At 44.4% G+C, this 21,317-nt stretch overlaps 1 protein-coding gene across 1 annotated transcript in view; it reads right to left on the reverse strand.

Annotated features, from left to right (window-relative positions):
• The window catches only part of CCDC66 (coiled-coil domain containing 66), a 28,911-nt gene extending 7,803 nt beyond the window's left edge, over nucleotides 1-21,108 (reverse strand). Inside the window, exons 1-13 of the mRNA XM_083156233.1 lie at nucleotides 20,918-21,108; nucleotides 15,148-15,212; nucleotides 14,776-14,801; nucleotides 14,187-14,676; nucleotides 12,090-12,207; nucleotides 10,149-10,240; nucleotides 5,989-6,116; nucleotides 4,805-4,960; nucleotides 4,553-4,684; nucleotides 3,962-4,194; nucleotides 1,209-1,293; nucleotides 863-1,024; nucleotides 570-714 (exon numbers count right to left, since the gene is read on the reverse strand). Of these exons, the coding sequence (XP_083012359.1) occupies nucleotides 570-714; nucleotides 863-1,024; nucleotides 1,209-1,293; nucleotides 3,962-4,194; nucleotides 4,553-4,684; nucleotides 4,805-4,960; nucleotides 5,989-6,116; nucleotides 10,149-10,240; nucleotides 12,090-12,207; nucleotides 14,187-14,676; nucleotides 14,776-14,801; nucleotides 15,148-15,212; nucleotides 20,918-20,982 (1,897 nt within the window). The 5' untranslated portion in view covers nucleotides 20,983-21,108. The remainder of the gene's footprint in view (nucleotides 1-569; nucleotides 715-862; nucleotides 1,025-1,208; nucleotides 1,294-3,961; nucleotides 4,195-4,552; nucleotides 4,685-4,804; nucleotides 4,961-5,988; nucleotides 6,117-10,148; nucleotides 10,241-12,089; nucleotides 12,208-14,186; nucleotides 14,677-14,775; nucleotides 14,802-15,147; nucleotides 15,213-20,917) is intronic.
• Between the last annotated feature and the right edge of the window lie 209 nt (nucleotides 21,109-21,317).

Raw genomic sequence — 21,317 nt, forward strand, 5'->3', positions numbered from 1 at the left:
CAGGCATTTTTTATATCAGAAGGTGAAGAACTACTGTAGATATTACTTTTTTTTTTTTCAGGATTAAGGAAACTGCATACCAACATAGAATTAAGATCTGACAAATGCTTACATCCAGGCAGATTTGAGAGTTTTGTAAAATGATGGCCGACGGAGGTCCAACCAATACACATACACTACTAACCTTCTAGGTGAAAGAAACATACATAGTGCCGTATTCAATGCGGCCGGCGAGGGGGTTAAACAGCGAGGATCACAGAAAACAATCCACCCTCGCCAGTTAACCCGTGCGCGAACCGCTAACCCTATTCAAAGTGCCAGGGGAATTCTCACTGTCAATTGACGGTGAGGATTCCCTCACATGGCAAGGTTCGCGGCTAATGCAGGGAGCCCGCTGCATTTAGCCGAGAGCCTTGCTGTTTTGGCAGCCGTACATGCAGTTTCCACCTCGCTGTAAAAACGGCGTTTGCAGGGGGCGTCAGTTGAATACTAACCCGTGACGGCACTGCTCGCCGTCACAGCTCACAAAAGAGCACTGAATACTGCCCATAGACAGAATACCATATTACCTGCTATATTTTTCTGCAGGTTTGATACGTCATGTCCTTTCTGCAGTAAGTGACGCATTCGCTGCTCCTGCTTCAGCCGCTGCGCTTCTTCCTGTGCCCTCTGCATACTCTGATACAGTTCTCTAGTCTTCAGACTAAGAACCTCCTATCAGCCAAAAGGAAACAAAAAGAACTAAAGTGCCGGCAGGAAGAGTTTGAACTATAGAGTAATTCAAGAACAGGCTGGGAACACCTGCTTTGCCATTAGAGGGAATCTGCACTAGATGCATGGGGGGGGGAAAAACCTCTCCTACTTCTTTCTGTTTCTGCCTGAAAGAGTCCTCTTCATACTGTTTCTGCATCTGCTCCCGTTCCTTCATCAGTCGCCTCTCCTCCTCCTGCTCCTCCCGTTGTCTTTGTTCATCTTCCAGCTGTTTTTTCTGCCGTTTTTGTTCAACTTGAGCTGCGATGGCTTTCTGAAAGTCGAAGACAAAAGAGGGGTCTGAAATTGGTATACTATAAGAAAAATCACAATTAAGCCCAGCTTTGTCTGTAACTATTTCTTACCAATATAAAATGGTGCTTTAACACATCTGTTATTGAAATAAAGACATGCAAATCATGAATAAACCAACCATAGGGAGATACAAGCATAGATACCTGATGTTCCAGCTGCTTCAGTCTCTTCCTGTCCCTCTCTTCAATCTGTGCAGGGTCCAACAAGGATGTCATAGTACGCAGAAACCTACGGTACAGGAATTAGGTTTCTCCGATTAAAATATTAATAAACGTACTTTTATATTTTGCAATAATTACTCATTAGGTCTACCTGCTTCAATCCAACAGGTAAATAGCTAAATGGATTTACATGGTAAGGAGGGTCTGGCACAGGGCTGGGCAACACCGGCCCTCCAGATGTTGATGAACTACCCATACCATCATGCCTTGCATCAGTTTCAGCATGGCCACATAGCAATACTAATGCAAAGCATCATGGGATGTGTAGTTCATCAACATCTGGAGGGCCGGTGTTGCCCAGCCCTGGTCTGGCAGGTCCAAAAAGGTGTTCGGTGGAAAAGCGAGTATGCAGGTATCTCCCCCCACCCCACTTCCCCTATGCTAGCTCTTAATCTCTACAACCCTGCCCTAAACCCCTCACCCTCTCATAGCCTGCCTTAAACCCCTCCCACCCCCTGCAACCTTGCCCTAACCTTCCCCTTCCAACTCCCCCCACATCCACTTCAACCTTGCCCTATCCCCCCTTAAACTTCCACTGCCAGAGTGTGCAGACTGTCAGCATTTCATACGTTGACCTTGCAAACATGCCGATATTCCGCACAAACCAGTATATTCAACGATAAGACATAGGGAATGTTAACACATTGACTAAATCTATGCTTCACCTTGAACTTTAAAAGAAAAGGGTACTTGTGTAGTATCAGGGCAGCCACTAAGCAATTTGCTTAGTGGGCTATTCTGCGTAAGAAAATCGCATCGCATCTAATGTCCCGTTTTAGTGCCGTGCGATGAGATTTTTCTAAGTAATTTATTCACTACTTTCTCGCCCCGGGGGATCGCATCGCATCTCACGCAAAATCGCATGCGATATTATAGGGTGCGATGCCATTAACTTAACTATACACTGCAATGACATGCAATGAGATTTTTAGGCACCCCCCCCCACTATCCACGCCACCCCGAAGCATGGCGAGCGGCAGCGGAACGCGTCCTCCCAACCTTTTCATACCCCCACTATCCACGTCGGTGTGTTGATTTTATATAGTGCCCAATGCGTGGCGAGCACAGCGAGCCCAGTGAGGGGACGCGGATTACTTTACATGTATTCCGCGTCCACGCTTCGGGCTTGGTGGCTCGCCACACTATATAAAAATCAACTCTACACCGACGTGGATAGTGGGGGTATGAAAAGGTTGGGAGGACGCGTTCCGCCGCCGCTCGCCACGCTTCAGGGTGGTGTGGATAGTGGGGGTGTTTTAGGAACACATTCACACCTGCCATATCATACATCTGACACAGTAATGACGACATTTGTTAACGATTAACGTTAAATTACTTAATAATAAAGATAACACATTAATTACATTTATAAACAAAATCAAGTGAAACAACAAGAACAATGGAGTCACTCTGAAGACAGTGCATTTGCCTTCAGAAGCCGCGTCAGAGCATGGAGAATGCGGCGAAATGCATTATTAGCGCCCAGAGTCTTCCGCCACATGAATTCTTTCAGGTAGGACTCCAAATTTTTCCATGACGTGCCTCTCTGGCGCTGGTTTCGCCATTTACATGCCCCCCACAGCCGCTCAATGTTCTGCATGTGAACCCCTGACTCTGGGTCCACAAAGTGAAATCTATGGTTTACATGCGCGTGTTCATATCCGGCCTGCTGAAGCGGCTCCGTATTGTAGGCCCGCCAACAATCGGAATAGATCATCGATCCTGGAGCAACAAATTCATTGATGGCGGCCATCAACGTAGAAACATCTCGCTTCTCGACTGAAGTCACAAAGCAGGCAACAGTCTCCCTGCAAATCCCTCCAAAGATCCACTGCTGAGGCAGCATCCTTCCCACATTACTTTTACGCTTCACGAATAGGCTTTCGTCAACTTCTACTACCTTGCCGGAACCGCCAATTTGCCTATGGGACTGTGAAATTAAGTCCATAATGCAGGCCTCATGCATCAAACCGTTATACTGCACTACGGTTTTGTTAGAAATCTGCAGTTCACGGTCACAATAAGCCACACTTGTCATCTCCTCTGCCCACGAATATATAAAGCGGACAAGGGTGAGGAAGGGTAAACGGCACCCTGGGAACCAGTGCGCCGCTCTGAGGCTCACCTTTTTGCGACAGGCCTTAATGTGGCAGTACCACTTGCTTTCTTTCAGAGATAGCCGCATCGGGTGCCCGTTCCCACAATTTTGCGTGACCGGAAGCAACTTGTGGTGCTGGAAAAATAGAACAGCCTCCTCCTCTGTGTTTGGCAGGGTGAACATGGTCACAGGTTCACCAGCCATCACTGTCACCTCTGTCGCATTTTCAGCTCTCCCTGATGCAGCCATTACTGTCAGTTATTCAGCTCTGTCTGCATCTGACAGGGACTGAGAACACTACGCAAGTTCTGACTGACTACGCTATTTGCGCATCCTACGCTTATTCTGAAAGCACAGCTACGCTAACTGCCAAACGTCCATACCATATTAACTACTGAGATCGCATTACACAGCACTAAAACGGGCCGTGCAATGCCATTTCCCTACGCTAGCGTACGTCTGTTAATTGGGTGCCCTGCAAACACACAAGAACCAAAAAAATAAAATAAAAATTGCTGTAAACACGGAAATAACAAATGTAAAGAGCACCCTCCCATATGAGTAGAATGAAGCTTACCCCGATTTCTGACTTTGGAAATGCCCTTCCTCAGTGGATTTCAACGTTTCAGATTCTTCATGATGGAAATTACTGGTAGCTGGAGACGTTGCTTGGTCCATTGCTGGTGGTTCAGATAAGACAGGATTCTCATACTGCTGAAACTTTGCTGTATGCTGATACACAGGCGTTTGATTATCGGTTTGCTTCTTAAAGGAATCAAAATGCATTGCCCAGTGATCCTGCTCAACACTCTGCATAAACCAAAAGAAGAAATTCAATTAAAACAAAGTTAATTTTAACCCAATCCCCACCAAAAGCCATCAGATTACAGTCCATACACGGTAAACCGTTATCTTTTCATTTAAGTATGTAATTATTTATAGAATCCTTTCAAAACCACTGGAAATGATTGAACTGAGGGGTTTCCACCAAGATGGGACAGTACAGAGAATACAGGTATTTACAAGTCTATCAACATAATTACATTTGAAGTAATCAGACTTCAGGGAAAGCACACTGGCCACAGTTAAGATCTCAAAAAGAGTTTATGTTAATAAAAAACAAACAAACAGTCACATGCTGCCTGATGCAGGATACAACCAGACCTACCGCCTGGAACCTCTGCTTCTCTTGCAGTTTGCGTTGGGTATCCTCCTCTCTTTGCTTGTTCAGCTCCTCAAGCCACCTCTTTTGTTGTTGTCGTTTGATAGCACTAAATGGATGGTCTAATGGTGCCGCTTCCTGACATACCCAAAGAAATAGAAAATTCAAAGTAAGGAAGTAAGGGTCCTAAATGGGAGGTCTTCCGCAAATTGCAGATTACAACCATTTAAATATATCCATTCCAAAAAGTGCTCTTACCCCCATAACAAATGCAGTACGGATGGCAGCAGGAAGCTCAGGAGAGCTGAAACTTGAAGCTCTCCCAATAGGTGAAGAGTCAGAGGTCTCTGTGACAGTTGGGGTTTTAAATAAGGAATCATCTTGGTCTGGTGACCCATAACCGACAGGTGTATTCTGGGGAGAGATAAAACACAGATCACTTTCAGTTACTGAGCGAGTGCTTGTCTTCAAATGACAAAAAAAAAAAAAAAAGCTGATATATGAGAGTACTTTGGTAAGTGTGTTAAATTTCTAGATGATGGCGTCATAACCTCTTTGAGGATGTGACTCCTTCAAAGTTCCACTCTAACTGTTCCAGGCAAAATGGTCACCAAAAGTGTACCATTGTTCACTTGCAGCAATCATGTGAAGTGAGCGATCAGCAGTTGCCGCAAAAATAAACAAACATTAATTCTGTGCAGTGATGAAACAACTATAACAAGTGGACAGCAGTGCAAATTAAAGCAGAGTTTCACTAAGTTCATGGGGACTCTGGTCCTACGTTGAAGTCAGTCTATTTCTGGATAAAACTACTTTAACCATGGGCGAACATGCACTGAGCAAGTAGTACACTCTGGACACAGAGTTGAGATTCCAGAGTCTGATATGGTAAAAAAAAAAATTCCATGTTATATTTATGAAAGAATGCCGAGTTAAGGTGCCCGAGACTGTGGAGGCGGTAGGCATCTTGATGGAACGAATGTAAAACATTCTGCATGTAAAATTGCTGTAAAAGTTGACTCTCAATCAAAAATGTACTCAAAAGGATATTTCAATGCAGCGTTTGGTGATTTTTAAGCGCAATCCATAAGATTTTTGTTATCTATTTACTACTATGGATGAAAAAACTGGATCCACCACTACACTACTAAGTAAAAGTAGCAGTCAAAACAGTGGACAATGCCTAGTGAAAGTGCGCCGAAGGAAAAAATACTATTTTGGAGGTTGGAAAAGTAACGGCCATGGTTGTTTGAGATTTCCAAAGAACTACCCTAATGGACTAGTTGGAAAGAAAAAGTTTAAAACTTGCTGGATCAAGGTGACTATATCGAGTAATAAAAAGGAGTGTGTGCAATATTAAGAGTCCATGGTCTAACAACTATAGAAATTAGAAGACAAATATATAGATCGAGCACAACTTAAAGCAGGCAAATAGTCCTTACTTTTGACAGATCAGAAAATGGTGTCCTTTCTGAAGAACCAGATTCCCTGCTGGGTATCTCACGGTGCCTGGGGTTTATTCCATCCTTATCCTCTTCCTTCAGTTTCTTCTTTAAAGCCACTTGTTCATCTAGATGGGATAAAAAGACAAACAAAATTGTTTTTGGAAAGGGAAATGGATGGAAAATATAATAGAAAGATTTGCACCATGGCAAAACCATGGAATCCTGCAAGTGATGTAGATATATGTGCAGAGAGAGCTGGGATGCACCTGCAGTGGCAAAACTCTCAATGCATCATATCAATTAAGACAACCCTGGATTAATTCATTGTTTTCTGTTACCTGGATCTAGAAAAGATGATGAGCCAGGAAAGTGCTGCGAAAAACAGCTCCAGCTGTTGTTGAACTACATATCCCAGCATAACCTGCATCAGTTTTACTATTTGACCAAGCTAAAACTGATGCAGGGCATGCTGGGTTTTGTAGTTCAACACCAGCTGGAGTGTGAAGGCAGAAAGAAGCATGTGGCTCCTTGCTGGCCAATTGCAGACCCAATTTAGGTCAATGGTGTGGGCTGCGGTGCCCCTGGACTGGTTGGGCTGGGTGGCACCAATGATTTTTGCCGCTGTGAACGGCTTTCTATACCAGGACAATATGGAAAGCCACTCAGTCTGCTGGTAAAACCAGCAGAAGAATGTCAGCTGCCGGCGAAGATGTGGGAGCGTACACCAGCACTCACCACTCATTGCCTGCCCGTACACACTGGGTGGCTTTGGAGATGAAAGGGTTATGGTATATTACATCTACAGTGTCTAGGTCTACTATCATATGGTCGACAGTGAAAAGGTCGACATGAGTTTTCATGTTTTTTTAGGGTGTCTTTCGACATAGGTCGACATTAACACTTAGGGGGGTATTCAATCTTCGGGTCACGGCAGACGAGCTTGCTCGCCTACCGTGACCCAGTCCCGTTCTCGGTCAGCTCGACCGAGAACATGCAGGCGGGATTCAATGTCCCGCCTGCAGCGGGACGAGAAGGGGGCGTGGCCGCGAGTCACTTCCCGGCTGTTCTCGGCAGAACGAGCCCGACAGCTAGAGATGTCGGGCTCGTTCTGCCAGGAAACCCTGTTCAATGCTGTCGGGGAAGACAGCATTGAATAGGGCCCGTCGAGCATCTCCCCCACGGGAGATGCTCGACGGCGATTGAATATCCCCCTAAGTGTACCGCTTACCCTCGGCACACTATTATATTCTCCCTCCACACTGTAGTGGATGGTAGGGCATGAAATACCGCCTTTCAGCCCAAAATTTGGTAAAAAAAAAATACATGTCGACCTTTGGACCTTTCTACCTAGAGTCAATCTATGATCAGTCCGGATACTGATGAAAGGGAACCGCTTTCAGATCAATGTTGCCCAGTGTGTATGGGCCTTTAGAATGGTTTATTTCCTTATTTAGCATAACAAGTCCCTGGTAATTCTGTCTAAATTACAGGCAAACAGACCCTCTGGTGGTGGCTGCAGTAAAGGCCCCCATACATTAGTCTGACTTGTCCTAAGGACAAGTCGGACCCGATTTCCCCTGCAGCTCCCCGGGAGGGGGACACACGATTAGGCACTTGATGTGCCAAGGTTTGCATATGATAAATCACATGGATTTATCATATGCGGTCCCCGGGGAGCTGCAGGAGGAGGGAGCCGTGTGGGGGATGACAGCGGGCGGGGGATGCCGGCTAATAGAGAGTCGAGCAGGGGGAGGCTGCATAGGGAGCCGGGCAGGAGGAGGGTGACAGCGGGGGCAGCGCGCTGGGCAGGGAGGATGACGCTGGCTGCCGGGCAGCGGCGGGAGCCATACAGATAACTTGGAAAAAAAAAAAAAGCCCATACAGAATGACTAGCAATCCATTGATTGGCTGAGACCTCTCTCAGCCAATCGTGATTGGCTGAGAGAGGTCTCAGCCAATCAATGGCTTGCTAGTCATTCTGTATGGGCTTTTTTTTTTTTTTCAAGTTAGTGTGTTCCTCCCGGCTCCAGCCGCTGCCCGGCAGCCAGCGTCATCCTCCTTGCCCAGCACGCTGCTCCCGATGTCACCCTCCTCCTGGCCGGCTCCCTATGCAGCCTCCCCCTGCTCAGCTCTCTATAGCCGGCATCCCCCGCCCGCTGTCATCCCCCGCACGGCTCCGGGGCTGGGCTGCACATAAGATTTAGCAAATCTTATGTGCAGCCCGTCCGACCTCCCGACCTTGATCCGATGCGCACGGGACCGCGCATCGGATCGGGTGTCTGCAAGTGCGATTTGGGCCGATTTCACGGCCCGATTCCCCCGAATCGGGTGAAATCGTGCCCAAATCGCATAGTGTATGGGGGCCTTAAGAAATGGCCAGCTAGTCTGCAGGCATCAGTGGTTTAGTTATTATGGATCAAAGCTGTAACATGGCTCTTCCTATGGAGACAGTGCCTGGCCCGGCAGGTGGCAATTCAGCCCATACTAAACATGTGTTTAATCATCCGAATGATCAGTAGGATTAGGATTTCATTCATATTCTTGACTCTAATCCCTTTTAGTCTATTTTGATCAAAAACCTTCAAATATTGTGGTGGATGTGGGAGCAACTTAAAAAAAAAAAAAAAAAAATTTTTAAAAAACATTCTTGCTTTTGCATTCAGGGTAAACACTGGCTGATTTTGCATGTAGCGTTAGAATTTTACAGTGCTCTTTAGATTGGTGTTTGAACACACCCCTCCCCCCAAATAAGTCTCTCTGCACATTCTACATCTGCCCACCTGCAGTGCAACATTGTGTTACAAGAAGTGCGGTTACTTGCTCTCAACTCTGAAGCCCCGTACACACGGGGGAGATATATTGCTAGCAATATATTGCTCAGTTTCTCCTTTTCATCAGCGACCAGAGATGGTCGCTGATGAAAGGGAACCTCTGCCGGGGGAGCCGCAGAGGTAATCAGCTGGTCGCAGGAGCAAGCTCCTGTGACCAGTGAGCATGCACCCGACGATTTATAGCCGGGGCACACTCCCATCACTGGCAATATGGTCGCCTGCGACCATATTCCCAGCAATTTCAGCCCCTATCGCCACCGTGTGTACACAGCTTAACAGTCCTATTATGTTCAGGTGAAAAGATCCAAGATAGAGTCAGTCATCAACATTATGGAATAGAACAAGTTCATGTTATCTTGAAATAAAAAGGATGAGTGTTTGGATTGATTAATCTTCTTAGATTTGCAATTCAGTTGTCAAAGTGCTCTGTCATTTAGTCTGGCAACAGTTGCTGGAGTGTTAAGGTGAACACTATGATGTTAAGGTGAAACTTGATTTAGAATTTATATAGTTGTTATGGATTATGTATGTAACACAGGATATAAGTAATATAGTAAATAATAGGTGCAGTAGCATACTAGGTGACAAAAAAAAAGGGGAAGAGCTATTCAATTGCTTCTCCTTTCGTACACAACCAACTGCTGGCGCTGGCATTCCAGGTCCCACACCCCAGTGGTGGTAAGCTGAAATGTTCTAGTAGTTACCCATTTCAGTGTTCAGAATGGGACTGTGCACGTTGTACAGATTTGTTTATTTTGTTTTAGCTGCTTTACGTGGCTAAACCCGATGTGATAAAAAATTAAAATCAACTGAATGTTGCCCCTGCAATCTCCCACGACGTACACAGAAGATTGGGTGCCATATAAACAATTTAAATTAAGTCCTATGAATTCGATGACTAGACGAGATTAGAATTGAATAAAAAAAAGGCTTTAGGTACATTTTAAAATACAGACATAAAAAGTTTGTGTATTAAAATTGAAATCCAAAATGAATAAAAAAATAAATAAAAGCCGGCTATTCATAAAAAAAAGAGGGAGGGATCATAATACATAGCTCGCTGCAACATGGATGTTACGGGGAAAAAAAAGGTGATCACTTTACAGAGGTTAAATATATTTTATAGAGATGTGCAGATCCGGATTTACCTGGATCTCAAAACGAGATCTTATTGGCTATATGCGGTCACATGTTTCTGCTCCAAAACATGTGACAGCTGGATAGCCAATAAGTTCCCGTTTTGAGATCCGGGTAAATCCGAATCTGCACATCTCTAATATTTTATAGAAATAAAAATAGCAAAATGCAGATTAGAGTGGGGCTCACCGAGCTCTCGTCTCCATTGGACCTTCTTTGCTTCCTGCAGACTTCTGTCTCTCTCCCGTTCTCCAAGGGTATTAAACAAGCTGCCGGTTTGCCTGAAAAATCAGAACAGTTAAAATGTCACCTTAGATAGGTTGGGGAGTTATGTGGGGGAGCTGGACAGCAGTGTGCAGATGAATAACACATGGTTAGCTTTGCAGACAAGCCACAGCAGTTTAGGGGCAGTGGTGCTGACCACCGGGACACTATTACACGGATTGGATAAAATGGTCTTCACAAATCAGCTAGGCATGTTTTTAGGATTAATTAGAGTAAGTGAAATCTAGACAGAAGCTAGCATACTTAAGTGGTTATAATATCCGCTGCATTATTTATAGTGTGACAACTTAAACTCCACTTTCACCTACTCCCTTTGTGATTCCTCCAATGGTCCAAAAAGATACAGGTAAGTTAGTTGGCTCCAAGGTAAAATTGGCCCCAAGGAGCACGTGTTTATGGACTGTTGCAGGGTGGACTGCAAGCTTCCACTGGGGAGGGACTCATGTGACTACATGAACATCCTGTAATTGTGAAGTTCTGTGATACAGAATGTAAACATAAAAGAGAAAACAGGCGCAAACATGATCAGGGGTGCTTTATGGCTGTAATCTGTCACACACTATGAAGCCAACGTTTGTGTAAAAGGGGATTGGTTTTTGTGAAGGAAAAAAAAAAAGGCTTCAACTGCATACCCAGGGATCCCCTAGGGTAGTGGTGTCAAACTCATGGCCCTCCAGCTGTTGTGGAACTACACGTCCCAGCATGCCCTGCCACAGATTTTATACAATGGATTTCTAAAACTGGCAGGGCATGCTGGGACGTGTAGTTCCACAACAGCTGGAGGGCCATGAGTTTGACACCACTGCCCTAGGGCAATGAACAGTGATCAGCTCCTGCGATGGAGAAGAACACCAAAAGTGGGGGCCAAGATGGACTAGCATAGTGGTGAATATGGCCACGCCCCCTAGTGTGTCCTTTGCTTTTATATATAGCAACCATACCTTAACCCCTTCAGTGGTAATCCAGAGAATTTTCTGGGCTATGCTTCAGTGCCCAGACTGGCAAGCCTGGAAAATCTTCGGTATTGCCACTTCAGTGCTGCTCGGCGGGATGTCCCCCTTCCCACCCCGGCTGTGTGACAGTGTGCAACACACCACTGAAGGGGTTAACAACCAAGCTCATCAACCCTTTGAGTGCCAAGTGAATTTGTCAAAATAGGTGTAAAAATTGCCAAGCAAACATTTCTACTCATCATAATGTTCTGTAATGGTTACCTCATAAAGAAAACAATCTTTTTGTGTATAAAAAAAATAAAATAAAAAAAATAAATTTGAATTTATATAACAAATGGGAGAGACGCTGGCATTTTTAGCCGATATTCTGCACCTGGAATCAAGACCATAACACCAGTAACATGAGGAAGCAATGTTCTACTTTGTGTCATCTTGCTGCCCAATAAAGAGGGTATACAAATCAGGTCTAACTTTGCAGTAAAAAAAAAAAAAAAAAAAATAGATGTTGGCACTCTAAGGGTTAATACACAGGTATGCCCACATCCTTTTCACACACAAAAATGAGCAGTGAGAAAAGCAAACAATGTTGTCTACCTGTTTGAGCCACCCCCACTTTGACATACACAGTGAAGATTACATTAAAGTTTTGTGTGATGGTCCACGGCTTTGCAGTTACAGAAAGGACTTTAAACCAAGCATGTCCAACGTTGGCCCTCCAGATGTTTTGAAACGACACATCCCAGCATGCTTTTCAATAGTTTTAGCATTCTTTAATAGCAAAACTGTGGCAAAGCATGCTGGGATGTGTCGTTTCACAACATCTGAAGGGCCAACGTTGGACATGCCTGCTTTAAACGATTGTACAAAGTAATTGTACAGAAATATTACATACTCCTCTTTGGCCAGATCAGCTGCGCAGATGTTTTTCTCCTCAGATACTCCACCATTAGCCGCCACCTCCTCCTCTGTAATAGGCGACTGTGTAATGTTCTCCTCAGCCTCCTGTTTATCTAGGTTTTAGACAAACAAACAATATTTACACTAAACTTAACTGCTAACTGGATACCACGATAATGATCATTGGTCTTTAATCCCCATATCCGGACTGTTTTACTGTCCGAATAAAGCATCAGGCTAAGGGGGTTATTCTGGTTGATTTGCAAGGCTGCAAATTCTCAGCCTTGCGAGTCCACCAAACCCCGCCATGCGAATGGTAGCCTGGCTGCCACCTATTCGCAAGGAGGATTCACTCGCAGGGCCTGCGAATGACATCCGTTCGCAGCCTAGTGGGATCCACCCACATCATTTGATGGTCGGGGATGGCAAAGGTACACGCATATAAAAGTGACTCTGAAGCCACTTACATATGTGTGGACGATTGGGAGAAAGCTGGCGGGCAGCTGACATGCGGTGAGATTAGCTGGCCACCCCCAGCACCATCTGAGCATTTGCGTGAGAACGCCTGGGCGTTCCCTTATGCAAATAGCCTAGGTCACCGCTCCACACCCCCTTGGGTGCGTGCGCCCAGCAAACACCCGGCATATGCACATGCACATAAATGACTACGCACATGCGCATACTCCCACCATCGGAGCCACTGCGAATGTGCTGGTCTGTGCGAACGGACCAGAATAAGGCCCTAAGAGGATATCTCCCAAAAATTATGCAATTTGTTTATACAACTTATAGTGTGTACACACGGGACAATATGGCTTCCGATGTTGCCGATATAGTGAGCATCGGAAGCCATATTGCTCCCGTGTGAGCGGAAATCGGCAGTGAAATAGAGAGGGCAGCCACGACTTTATAGTGCAGATAGATCTGCACTACATGGTCTAAATTGTCCCTCTGCATGCATGCCGTGCGATGCGAGTCCCAATACGATCTGATCGCATCGGGACTCGCATCTCACAGCATATCCTGCCGTGTGTACACACCTTAAGATTTGAGCATCTGTTCAGTCAGATGGCTACTGGTTCTGCAAGCAGGCAATAAATAGAATGATTTACATTAAATGGCACACAAAGGGTTTTATTTTTTTGGTATACAGACAATGTTTGGAAAACACACATGAGCACAGAAAACGCAAAGGTTGCTAAAAAAAACAAAACAAAAAAAAACAACCTTAATGCGTATAGTCTACACAATTACATAGGTCAAGAGAAAACCATTTATTGGTGTACAGTGCATTACACTTAGTAAGTAGTACAGGCCGCAGGGAGTATTTCAGATTGATGAAAATTAGGTGTGGTCTTTATATTGTACACGCTTTGTATTTCAGCACTCGTGTGTAAAGGGCACAACAGTTACTGAAAGACAGTTGAATGATCCACCCCTGTGTACTGTGGTTTCTGTGGGGACCAAACAATCATAGTACAAAGGTAAACACTGGACTGCCAACAGCACATGACCTGCCATGAATGAAATCGGAAAACTAATCAAACTATTTTATAGAACATAAATACATAACATACTATTTTACAGTGTCTCTTGTCAGACTGTTGTTGTCCCACATATACCATTTCTCTTGCTTTGATCAAATCCCACAGCATAGATTTCTAATTGGTCTGCCAATACAAGACACAAAGTATGATGTGGTGGTCATAACAGAATGCTGTCAGATACTACTTATGGGCATCCCAAAGTGTTTTCCAATAACTTTCATATAACGGGGGGGGGGGTGAAATCACCAGGGGTGGGTCCTAGTCCAGCACCAGAAGATGAGAGCATCTACCAGCGCTGCTTTTCCATTGCAGTGAACTGGGTCCCATCGGCACAGGTTGTCCGTTTACACTGCCCCACCAAAGTCCTACCCATGTTCCACCCTGGTCAGGACCTGGGAAAAAAAAAATTTTCACTGCCCCATTTACACCGATGCTAACCCAGGTCCAAGAGGCAAATACCCTGGTTTTTGCCTTGGTGTGCAAGGGATATAAAACAATTGCTCTTTAACTTTACAAACATTTAGATGTAAGCAGACATACAGTACCTTCATCGGTTGTCTGGTTCTGTGGGACCGCTTGTCCTCCCTGATTAATGGTCATTAGAATCTGCTGGAACTGCTCCTGGGTTAGGCACACTAGACTCTCCCTTAGTTCATCTGCAGAGATTGCTGGTTTTTGTTGGAACCTCTGTTTTGGCCCATTCAATGCTTTTTTGGGCATGGGTTTTGCCTTCCCGGTTTCAGTCTTTGTTTTCTGCACATTTTGCTGGGTGATAGGATTATGGTGTTTGTTTTCCAGTTCCTTAAGTACGTTAGCTGAAGATTTCCTAGACACCACTCCACCGATTCCAGATCTGGGCTTCGACAGCAGCTGTTCTGGTCTGGCATTGTTGCTTTGTACCGAAAGCAGGACCTGAACATGAGGCTTCGACAGCAGCTGTTCTGGTCTGACATTGTTGCTTTGTACCGAATGCAGGACCTGAGCAGGAGGCTTTATTTTTACCACAGATTTGTGGGTCCTTCCCCTGTTACCTGCCTGCCAAAGCAAAAGGTTATTTAGGCACAGCTGTAAAAAGACAACAAGGTCAAATCTAAAATAAGACTACCTATAAAAAAGTCATTCAAAATATATTACCTGCTTACTGACCTTTTCTTGGATTTCTAAAGAAAAATAAAATGTAATAAATAACCAAACAACATGTTTTAAGAGTAATTTAAAGTTGGGTACATATTTGAAGGATTGCACAGTGTGTACACAATATATTTTATGTTCTGGGGTTTAAGTGAAATTGACCCGATAGCCGCGTAGTTTGTACATTGTGTGATGCAGGAATGGGGAACCTTTGGCCCTCCTGCTGTTGTTGAACTACATATACCAGCATATCCTGCAACAGTTTTTAGCATGACCAAATAGAAAACTGTAGCAGGGCATGCTGGGATGTGTAGTTCAACAACAACTGGAGGGCTAAAAGTGTGAACCTAGCTTAAGAGTGGTGAAGGATCTTACCATATGGAGCCAAAATAAGCCGGGTTTTGCCATTAAGGATTTGAGTTTCGAGCTTTAATCCATCCCTGCAAAATAAAACCAGATTGCTTTACACAGAGGTTGTTGCTGTACAGGTTCATAATGTAGCATTGCCACAAACAAGTGTCCTTCCCTCTCCCTACAGCAGTGATGGCTAACCTTGACACTCCAACTGTTGTTGAACTACACATCCCAGCATGCCCTGCTACAGTTTTAGCATGGCCCAATAGTAAAACTGTAACAGGGCATGCTGGGATGTGTAGTTCAACAAACGCTGGAGTGTCAAGGTTAGCCATCACTGCCCTACAGAGAAAAAGAGCAGAAAATATACCAATTCATTAGCTTCTCCTGCAAATTGCAGCCATATATTTATTATTACCAGTTATTTATATAGCGCACACATATTCTGCAGCGCTTTACAGAGAATATTTTAAACATTCACATCAGTCCCTGCCCCAGTGGAGCTTACAACCTATATTCCCTACCACATGTACATGCACACAGGCATTCTAGGGATAATTTTGTTGAGAGCCAGTTGACCTACTAGTATATTTTTGCATTGTCGGAGGAAACCGGAGTACCCGGTGGATACCCACTCAAACACGGGGAGAATATACAAACTCTGCACAGTTAGGGCCATGGTGGGAATTGAACCCATGACCTCAGTGCTGTGAGGCAGTAATGCTAACCATTACACCATCCGTGATGCCCCATATATACCATTGTAGCATGGTGCCCATAAGGTGAGATGTTTGCTAAGTGCGATTTGAGACTATACAATGATTGCTATGCGATTTGGACTACACCTGCGTGCATTGCTTCAGCAAATAAACATGGTGCGATTTGTACTAAAAATATCAAATTTCACATTGAAACTCAGCCAAATTATTCCGAAATTTGGTCACTTAACATGGGGCCAGTGATTTAATACCAGATATTCCAACAGCATAATGTTTAGTTAGTATTTTCCGTCTGTAAACCTAGATTATTAAAGAGGGGCCATACACTTGTGCGAGGTATCGCATGCGATACCCCAACAAGGGTCCGGGCGGCTGAAGAACATGCAAAATATAGTATGCGGTCCTTTTGCATATGACAAATGACATGCGATATGATCTACAGCTCCGATCCAATGAGCACGGGACTTTTTTTCCCCTTTTAATACGATTTATCGGCCCGATACATCAAAATCAGATGAAATCTACCAAAAAATAAATAAATAAATCAATAAATCAATATGTATGGGCACCGTATGTTTTGTTTGCAGATCTCAACATTGTAAAGTATTTTCCCAAATACTTTTTGTGTCTTTCCAGAGATTTCCTGTAAGCTCACACAATAGCTTATACACTACTTTGCCAAAAAGTATGTGGACACCCCTTCTTACAGTAGTGTGTTTGACATTAACCTTTCCAGCACAACATACAAAACAAGCTGAACAATGGACATTAGTGGAATGTAGAGTATAAAGGAAAGTCTTGAGTAATTTTATAGGATTCTAGGGTGGAGGCCTTTAGTACTGTGTCTATAGAGTTGGACCTAAGATAATAATAATAATAATAATAATAATAATAATAATAATAATAATAATAATAATAATAGGTTCAGTTTATAAAAGCTTTAATTACTTTGAGCAAATTGACTAAAAAGGTCAGAACTGTAGTTTAACACCACACTGAGGATAGTTTATCTATTCAATACGGAATAAGCCGGGGATACCTCAGTTTTGCTTCTGACCATTACACTTTTTTAGGACTATATAGAGCCTGGAGACAGACACATCCTAGTTTTCTGAATGATCTACTTTCAAGAAAACAGTAAAGCTGTGTACACACGGTACACTTATCGCTGGCAAAATGGTCACTGAGCGACCATATTGCCAGCGTTTGGAGTATGCACCACCGGTGATAAATCGCCGGGGGCACGCTCGTGTTTTCAGCCCCTAATGGTCACTGGTCGGAGGAGCATTCTCCTCCGACCAGCGACATCCCCTGCCTCTTCTCCCCCGGCAGTCTGACATTTTCATCAGCGACCATCTCTGGTCGCAGATGAAAACGGGACACTGAGCATTGATTGTTAAGCAATATATTACCAGAATACAGTCGTTAGGTCGACAATAGGAAGGTCGACATGCATCATGGCCAACAGTCAATAGGTCGACATGGGGTTTTTAAAAAAAAAATTTGAGTCATGTGCCGACAGGCGGTATTTCGTGCCCTACCATCTACTAGGGCAGTGATGGCTAACCTTATTTATTTACAGTTTCTTATATAGCACACACATATTCCGCAGCGCTTTACAGAGACCACCAACGTGCCCATGTTGACATTCAGGATAAAAAAAAAAGTGAAAAACCCCATGTTGACATAATGCATGTGTTGACCTACTCGACCTAAACCCATGTCAACCTTCAGGTGTGTCGACATTGAGGCATGTCAACCTTCCTCTTGTCGACCCTATGACCCATACCCAAAGACTGTGCCGGTTATGATCAAGACAGGACCAACTGAAGTGGCTCTCCTAGCAGGTCGGGAAAGCCTATTGAGGAGGACGGATTGCCGTTGTCCTGGATTGAGTCTTCAACATAATGTCATCTAGATATGGTATGAACAGTACCCCCTATTGGTAAATAAGTGAAATAATGGAGGCCGAGACTGGTTAAAATAAAAAAAATATCAGGAAAATCTGGAGACAAGCATTGAGAGCTTAATACTTAAAGAAAATCGGAGAAACTACTGGCGGTCCTGCTCGTTGGGGATGTGGAATGGTCAGGCACTATAATTTTCCGCTTCTCCTGTCGAATTACCACCTGCACTGACAATTTTGGAACATTTCCTGAGAAGAACTTAGTGGACTTTAGCTCTACCAAGAAGGGAGATGTGTAGTGTGTAGGTCTGGAGACCGCCCACAAACTACAATTTCTGGCGCTTATGTATAGAAAAATAATCAATTATATGTATATTTATGATAAATATATCCACTGCTGCTGCTGGTGTTTAAGTGAGTTGGCTAGAGCGCACATTGAAGAAGGACAAATATATAGGGGTTTTAAGCACCATGCGCTGCTGTGTAAATAAATCACTCTGAGAGAATACCACTGAACAGAATGTACACTGGATGCACTGTGAAGAAATTGATTTTTATATTTATATATTTAGCTCTACCACAGTGTTGCCGACTTTTACAGTCTCCTCTCCAGGAGAACCCCGGAGAGGAGACTGTCAGCATCACTTCTGGGGGAGGGGCCTGATGGAGACATCATCAGTCCCTGCCCCCAGTGATGCAAATCCCGCAATATGCGGGTCTCCGGTGAGGGGGTGGAGCTAAATATGAACGATTTGCATATTTAGCCCCGCCCCTTCTGCCGAAATGCCGCGAATCGCGGCAATTTCAAGCTTCTGCCCCCAGGTAAATGAGGGTGGGGGAAGGGGACTGCCAGAATCCGGGAGGGTTGCCCACCTTTCCGGGGAGCCGGGAGGGGGACCCGATTTTCGGGATCCTCCCGGCCATTCCAGGAGGGTTGGCAACCCTGCTCTACCAAGGCCCAAAAAGTCTAATCCAGTGGGAGGAAGGAAGTTTGACTGGGGCGGTAAACCAGTCCAAGTCATAACGAAGGTGTCCTATGGAGAGTTCAGGGAGGATAGAAAACTCCCACGGAGCAGAAGATTACGTTAAAATTGGTCAGAGTTGACAAATAGTGGATTTAACCTGAAGAATTCTGCCTGATGTATGTGCACTTTACAGCATGGCGAGGTTTATACATAAATGGCTAGGTGTTACTTTGTATGCAGTAGTGGACAAAAATCACAGGACACGCCGCTGGTAAGAGTGATTTATCATCGATTATTATAAAAACTAAAGCATCCATCCTTATTTCCAGGCACACAGAGGTGAAAATAAGCAGATGCTGCAGGAGAGAGCAGGGTGTAAGGGCAGTCCATTATCATCGATAATTATTTTCTCAAGCGTTCGAGCTGCGCAGGTCACTGCATAATGAGGATATAAAATGACCTTTATGCATTAGTACAAATGGAGACATAAAAACATTTGAGCATAATCAATTAGCGTTAGCCTTGTCACGGGGAAAGGCTATTCAATTAAACAGCAACAACCCCCCCAGCAGGATTATTATGCAGAACCCCATTGAGTGTGTATAAACAGCTGATCCCAAAAAAAATCAGCTGTCCCTGCAAATCTTTAATAAACCAGGTTGCTTCAGTTTAATTGTATAGGTTTGGTTGTCGAGACAACACAATCAGGCGCTGGACTGGGATGTGTCGCGAAGCTGCTACTAAAAAGGGACTGAGAAGTCCCATTAACATTAGATACAAAAAAAAAAAAAAGAAAAATAGTAGCGCTAAACAATATTAAAGTTAAACAACATATAATTTAATATATTAACATTGACAAACAATAATGCACAATACAGTAACAAATATTATTATAGAATGGATGCAATAATCTAAAAGCACTTTGGGCCAGATTTATTAAGCTTGGTGAAGTGATAAAGTGTCTGTTTTTTATCACCAACCAATCAGCTCCTAACTGTGAAGTTACAGGCTTGGTTTGAAAAATGAGCTGATTGGCCGGTGGTAAAAACCAGACACTTTATCACTTCACCGAACTTAATAAATCAACCCATTTGTTGTTTAAAAAGGTATGAGGTTATGGATCTGTTCCTATTTGTACCGCCAAAGTAGTCTCATAATATAGGTATCCGGAAAATAGTCTCCCTGGTTTGTAAGAGTAAGTGTATATTTACCACAGTGAATGTCCATAGGAGGAATTGATCCAACTGGATTGCAGATCAGCGATATCCTTCAGATGGCAATGGGAGAGATGCTTTTTTAAACTCCGTAACAACTTCCGGTGGCAGCTGGTCTGGATCGAAATGGCAAAGTCAAAGTGGCAGATAGGTGCTGGGTGCTCAGGACTGACACGTTTCACTGTAGCTGTACCTTTGATAAAGCTGTGCCTGGCTACAGCAAAACGTGTCAGTCCAGAGCACCCAGCCACCTATCTGCCACTTTGACTTTGCCATTTGGATCAGAACAGAGCATTGTGTCCCTCCTGGAGAGGGTCATGTTGGGAGGTATGATCAAACTCCGCGTTCTGGAGCTTGTAATGTCTGGTCCGGGGTGGCTGCCTTTGACAGCTGTCACCAGGGAAATAATAAAGCCTCCCTGTATGGTCCGGGCATGTAGCAAAAAAATGGAACGGTCCAAACCACAAGGGGTGGCTGTTATCTCCCCTTTCCCATGTCCCTGGTGAAAGCTATCACAGGCATCAGCCCAGACCGGACACCATAAGCCCCGGATGCAGAGATTGATGGCTGGTCCGGCATTCCGGGGTCTTGTCCGGGTCCGGTTTTTACTTAGTCCCATGAATGGAGCCTACCTGGTCCAGCATTCTGTCCGGTTCCGCTTTTTACCCATACCCCTTATAAAAGGCAAACTGGTTCTCCAAAGTAGGAGCAGATACGAGGTATGTGACCTACTGTAAAGGTTCTTGTAGATTTGACACTTTGCACACATTAGAATCACATTATTCTTGTACAGCAATACAGACCCTGTTGGAGCTGCACAGAAGACAATGCCCTTATAAAACAATGCAGGATGTATGAGCTCTAGCCTCCAGGATAAACTGAAAATGTGTGCACGATAGAAATTATTACTGATTACCCCCGCAGCAGGCTAGGACCAGGGCTGTATCACTGCAGTAATACACAAGTACAGGGATGGTGGGCACTTACCCCAGATTCATGGCCCCGGGTCCCGTCCTTCCAGGCATACAGAAGCCGGAGCACAAGTGCAGCATCCAGCCCGGTTGCCTCCCCGCTAACCGCCAGGCATTCTATCCCCAGCACTTCCCGTACTCCCCACTGTATACGGTGGTTGCTGGCACAAATCAATCACATCCCAAGCCGTTGGATGACATCTCGGCCAATCGCAGCGCGCGTTACTCTCCGTGTGACAGATGACGGGTCTGTTGCGCATGAAGTCACAGACGCCATCTTTAGTCTGGGCAGATGGTTATTCGCATTGCAACGATGTGCATGTTCAATTCGTCAGTGCTGGAAACGAGTATTTAATAGAATACAGATTTTCACTTAAAAGGTCAAGTGAATCACATTTGGCTGTTGCAATAAGCTG

This window comes from Crinia signifera, chromosome 8, assembly GCF_055691185.1.
Source record: "Crinia signifera chromosome 8, ASM5569118v1, whole genome shotgun sequence".
NCBI classification, from domain to species: Eukaryota; Metazoa; Chordata; class Amphibia; order Anura; family Myobatrachidae; genus Crinia; species Crinia signifera.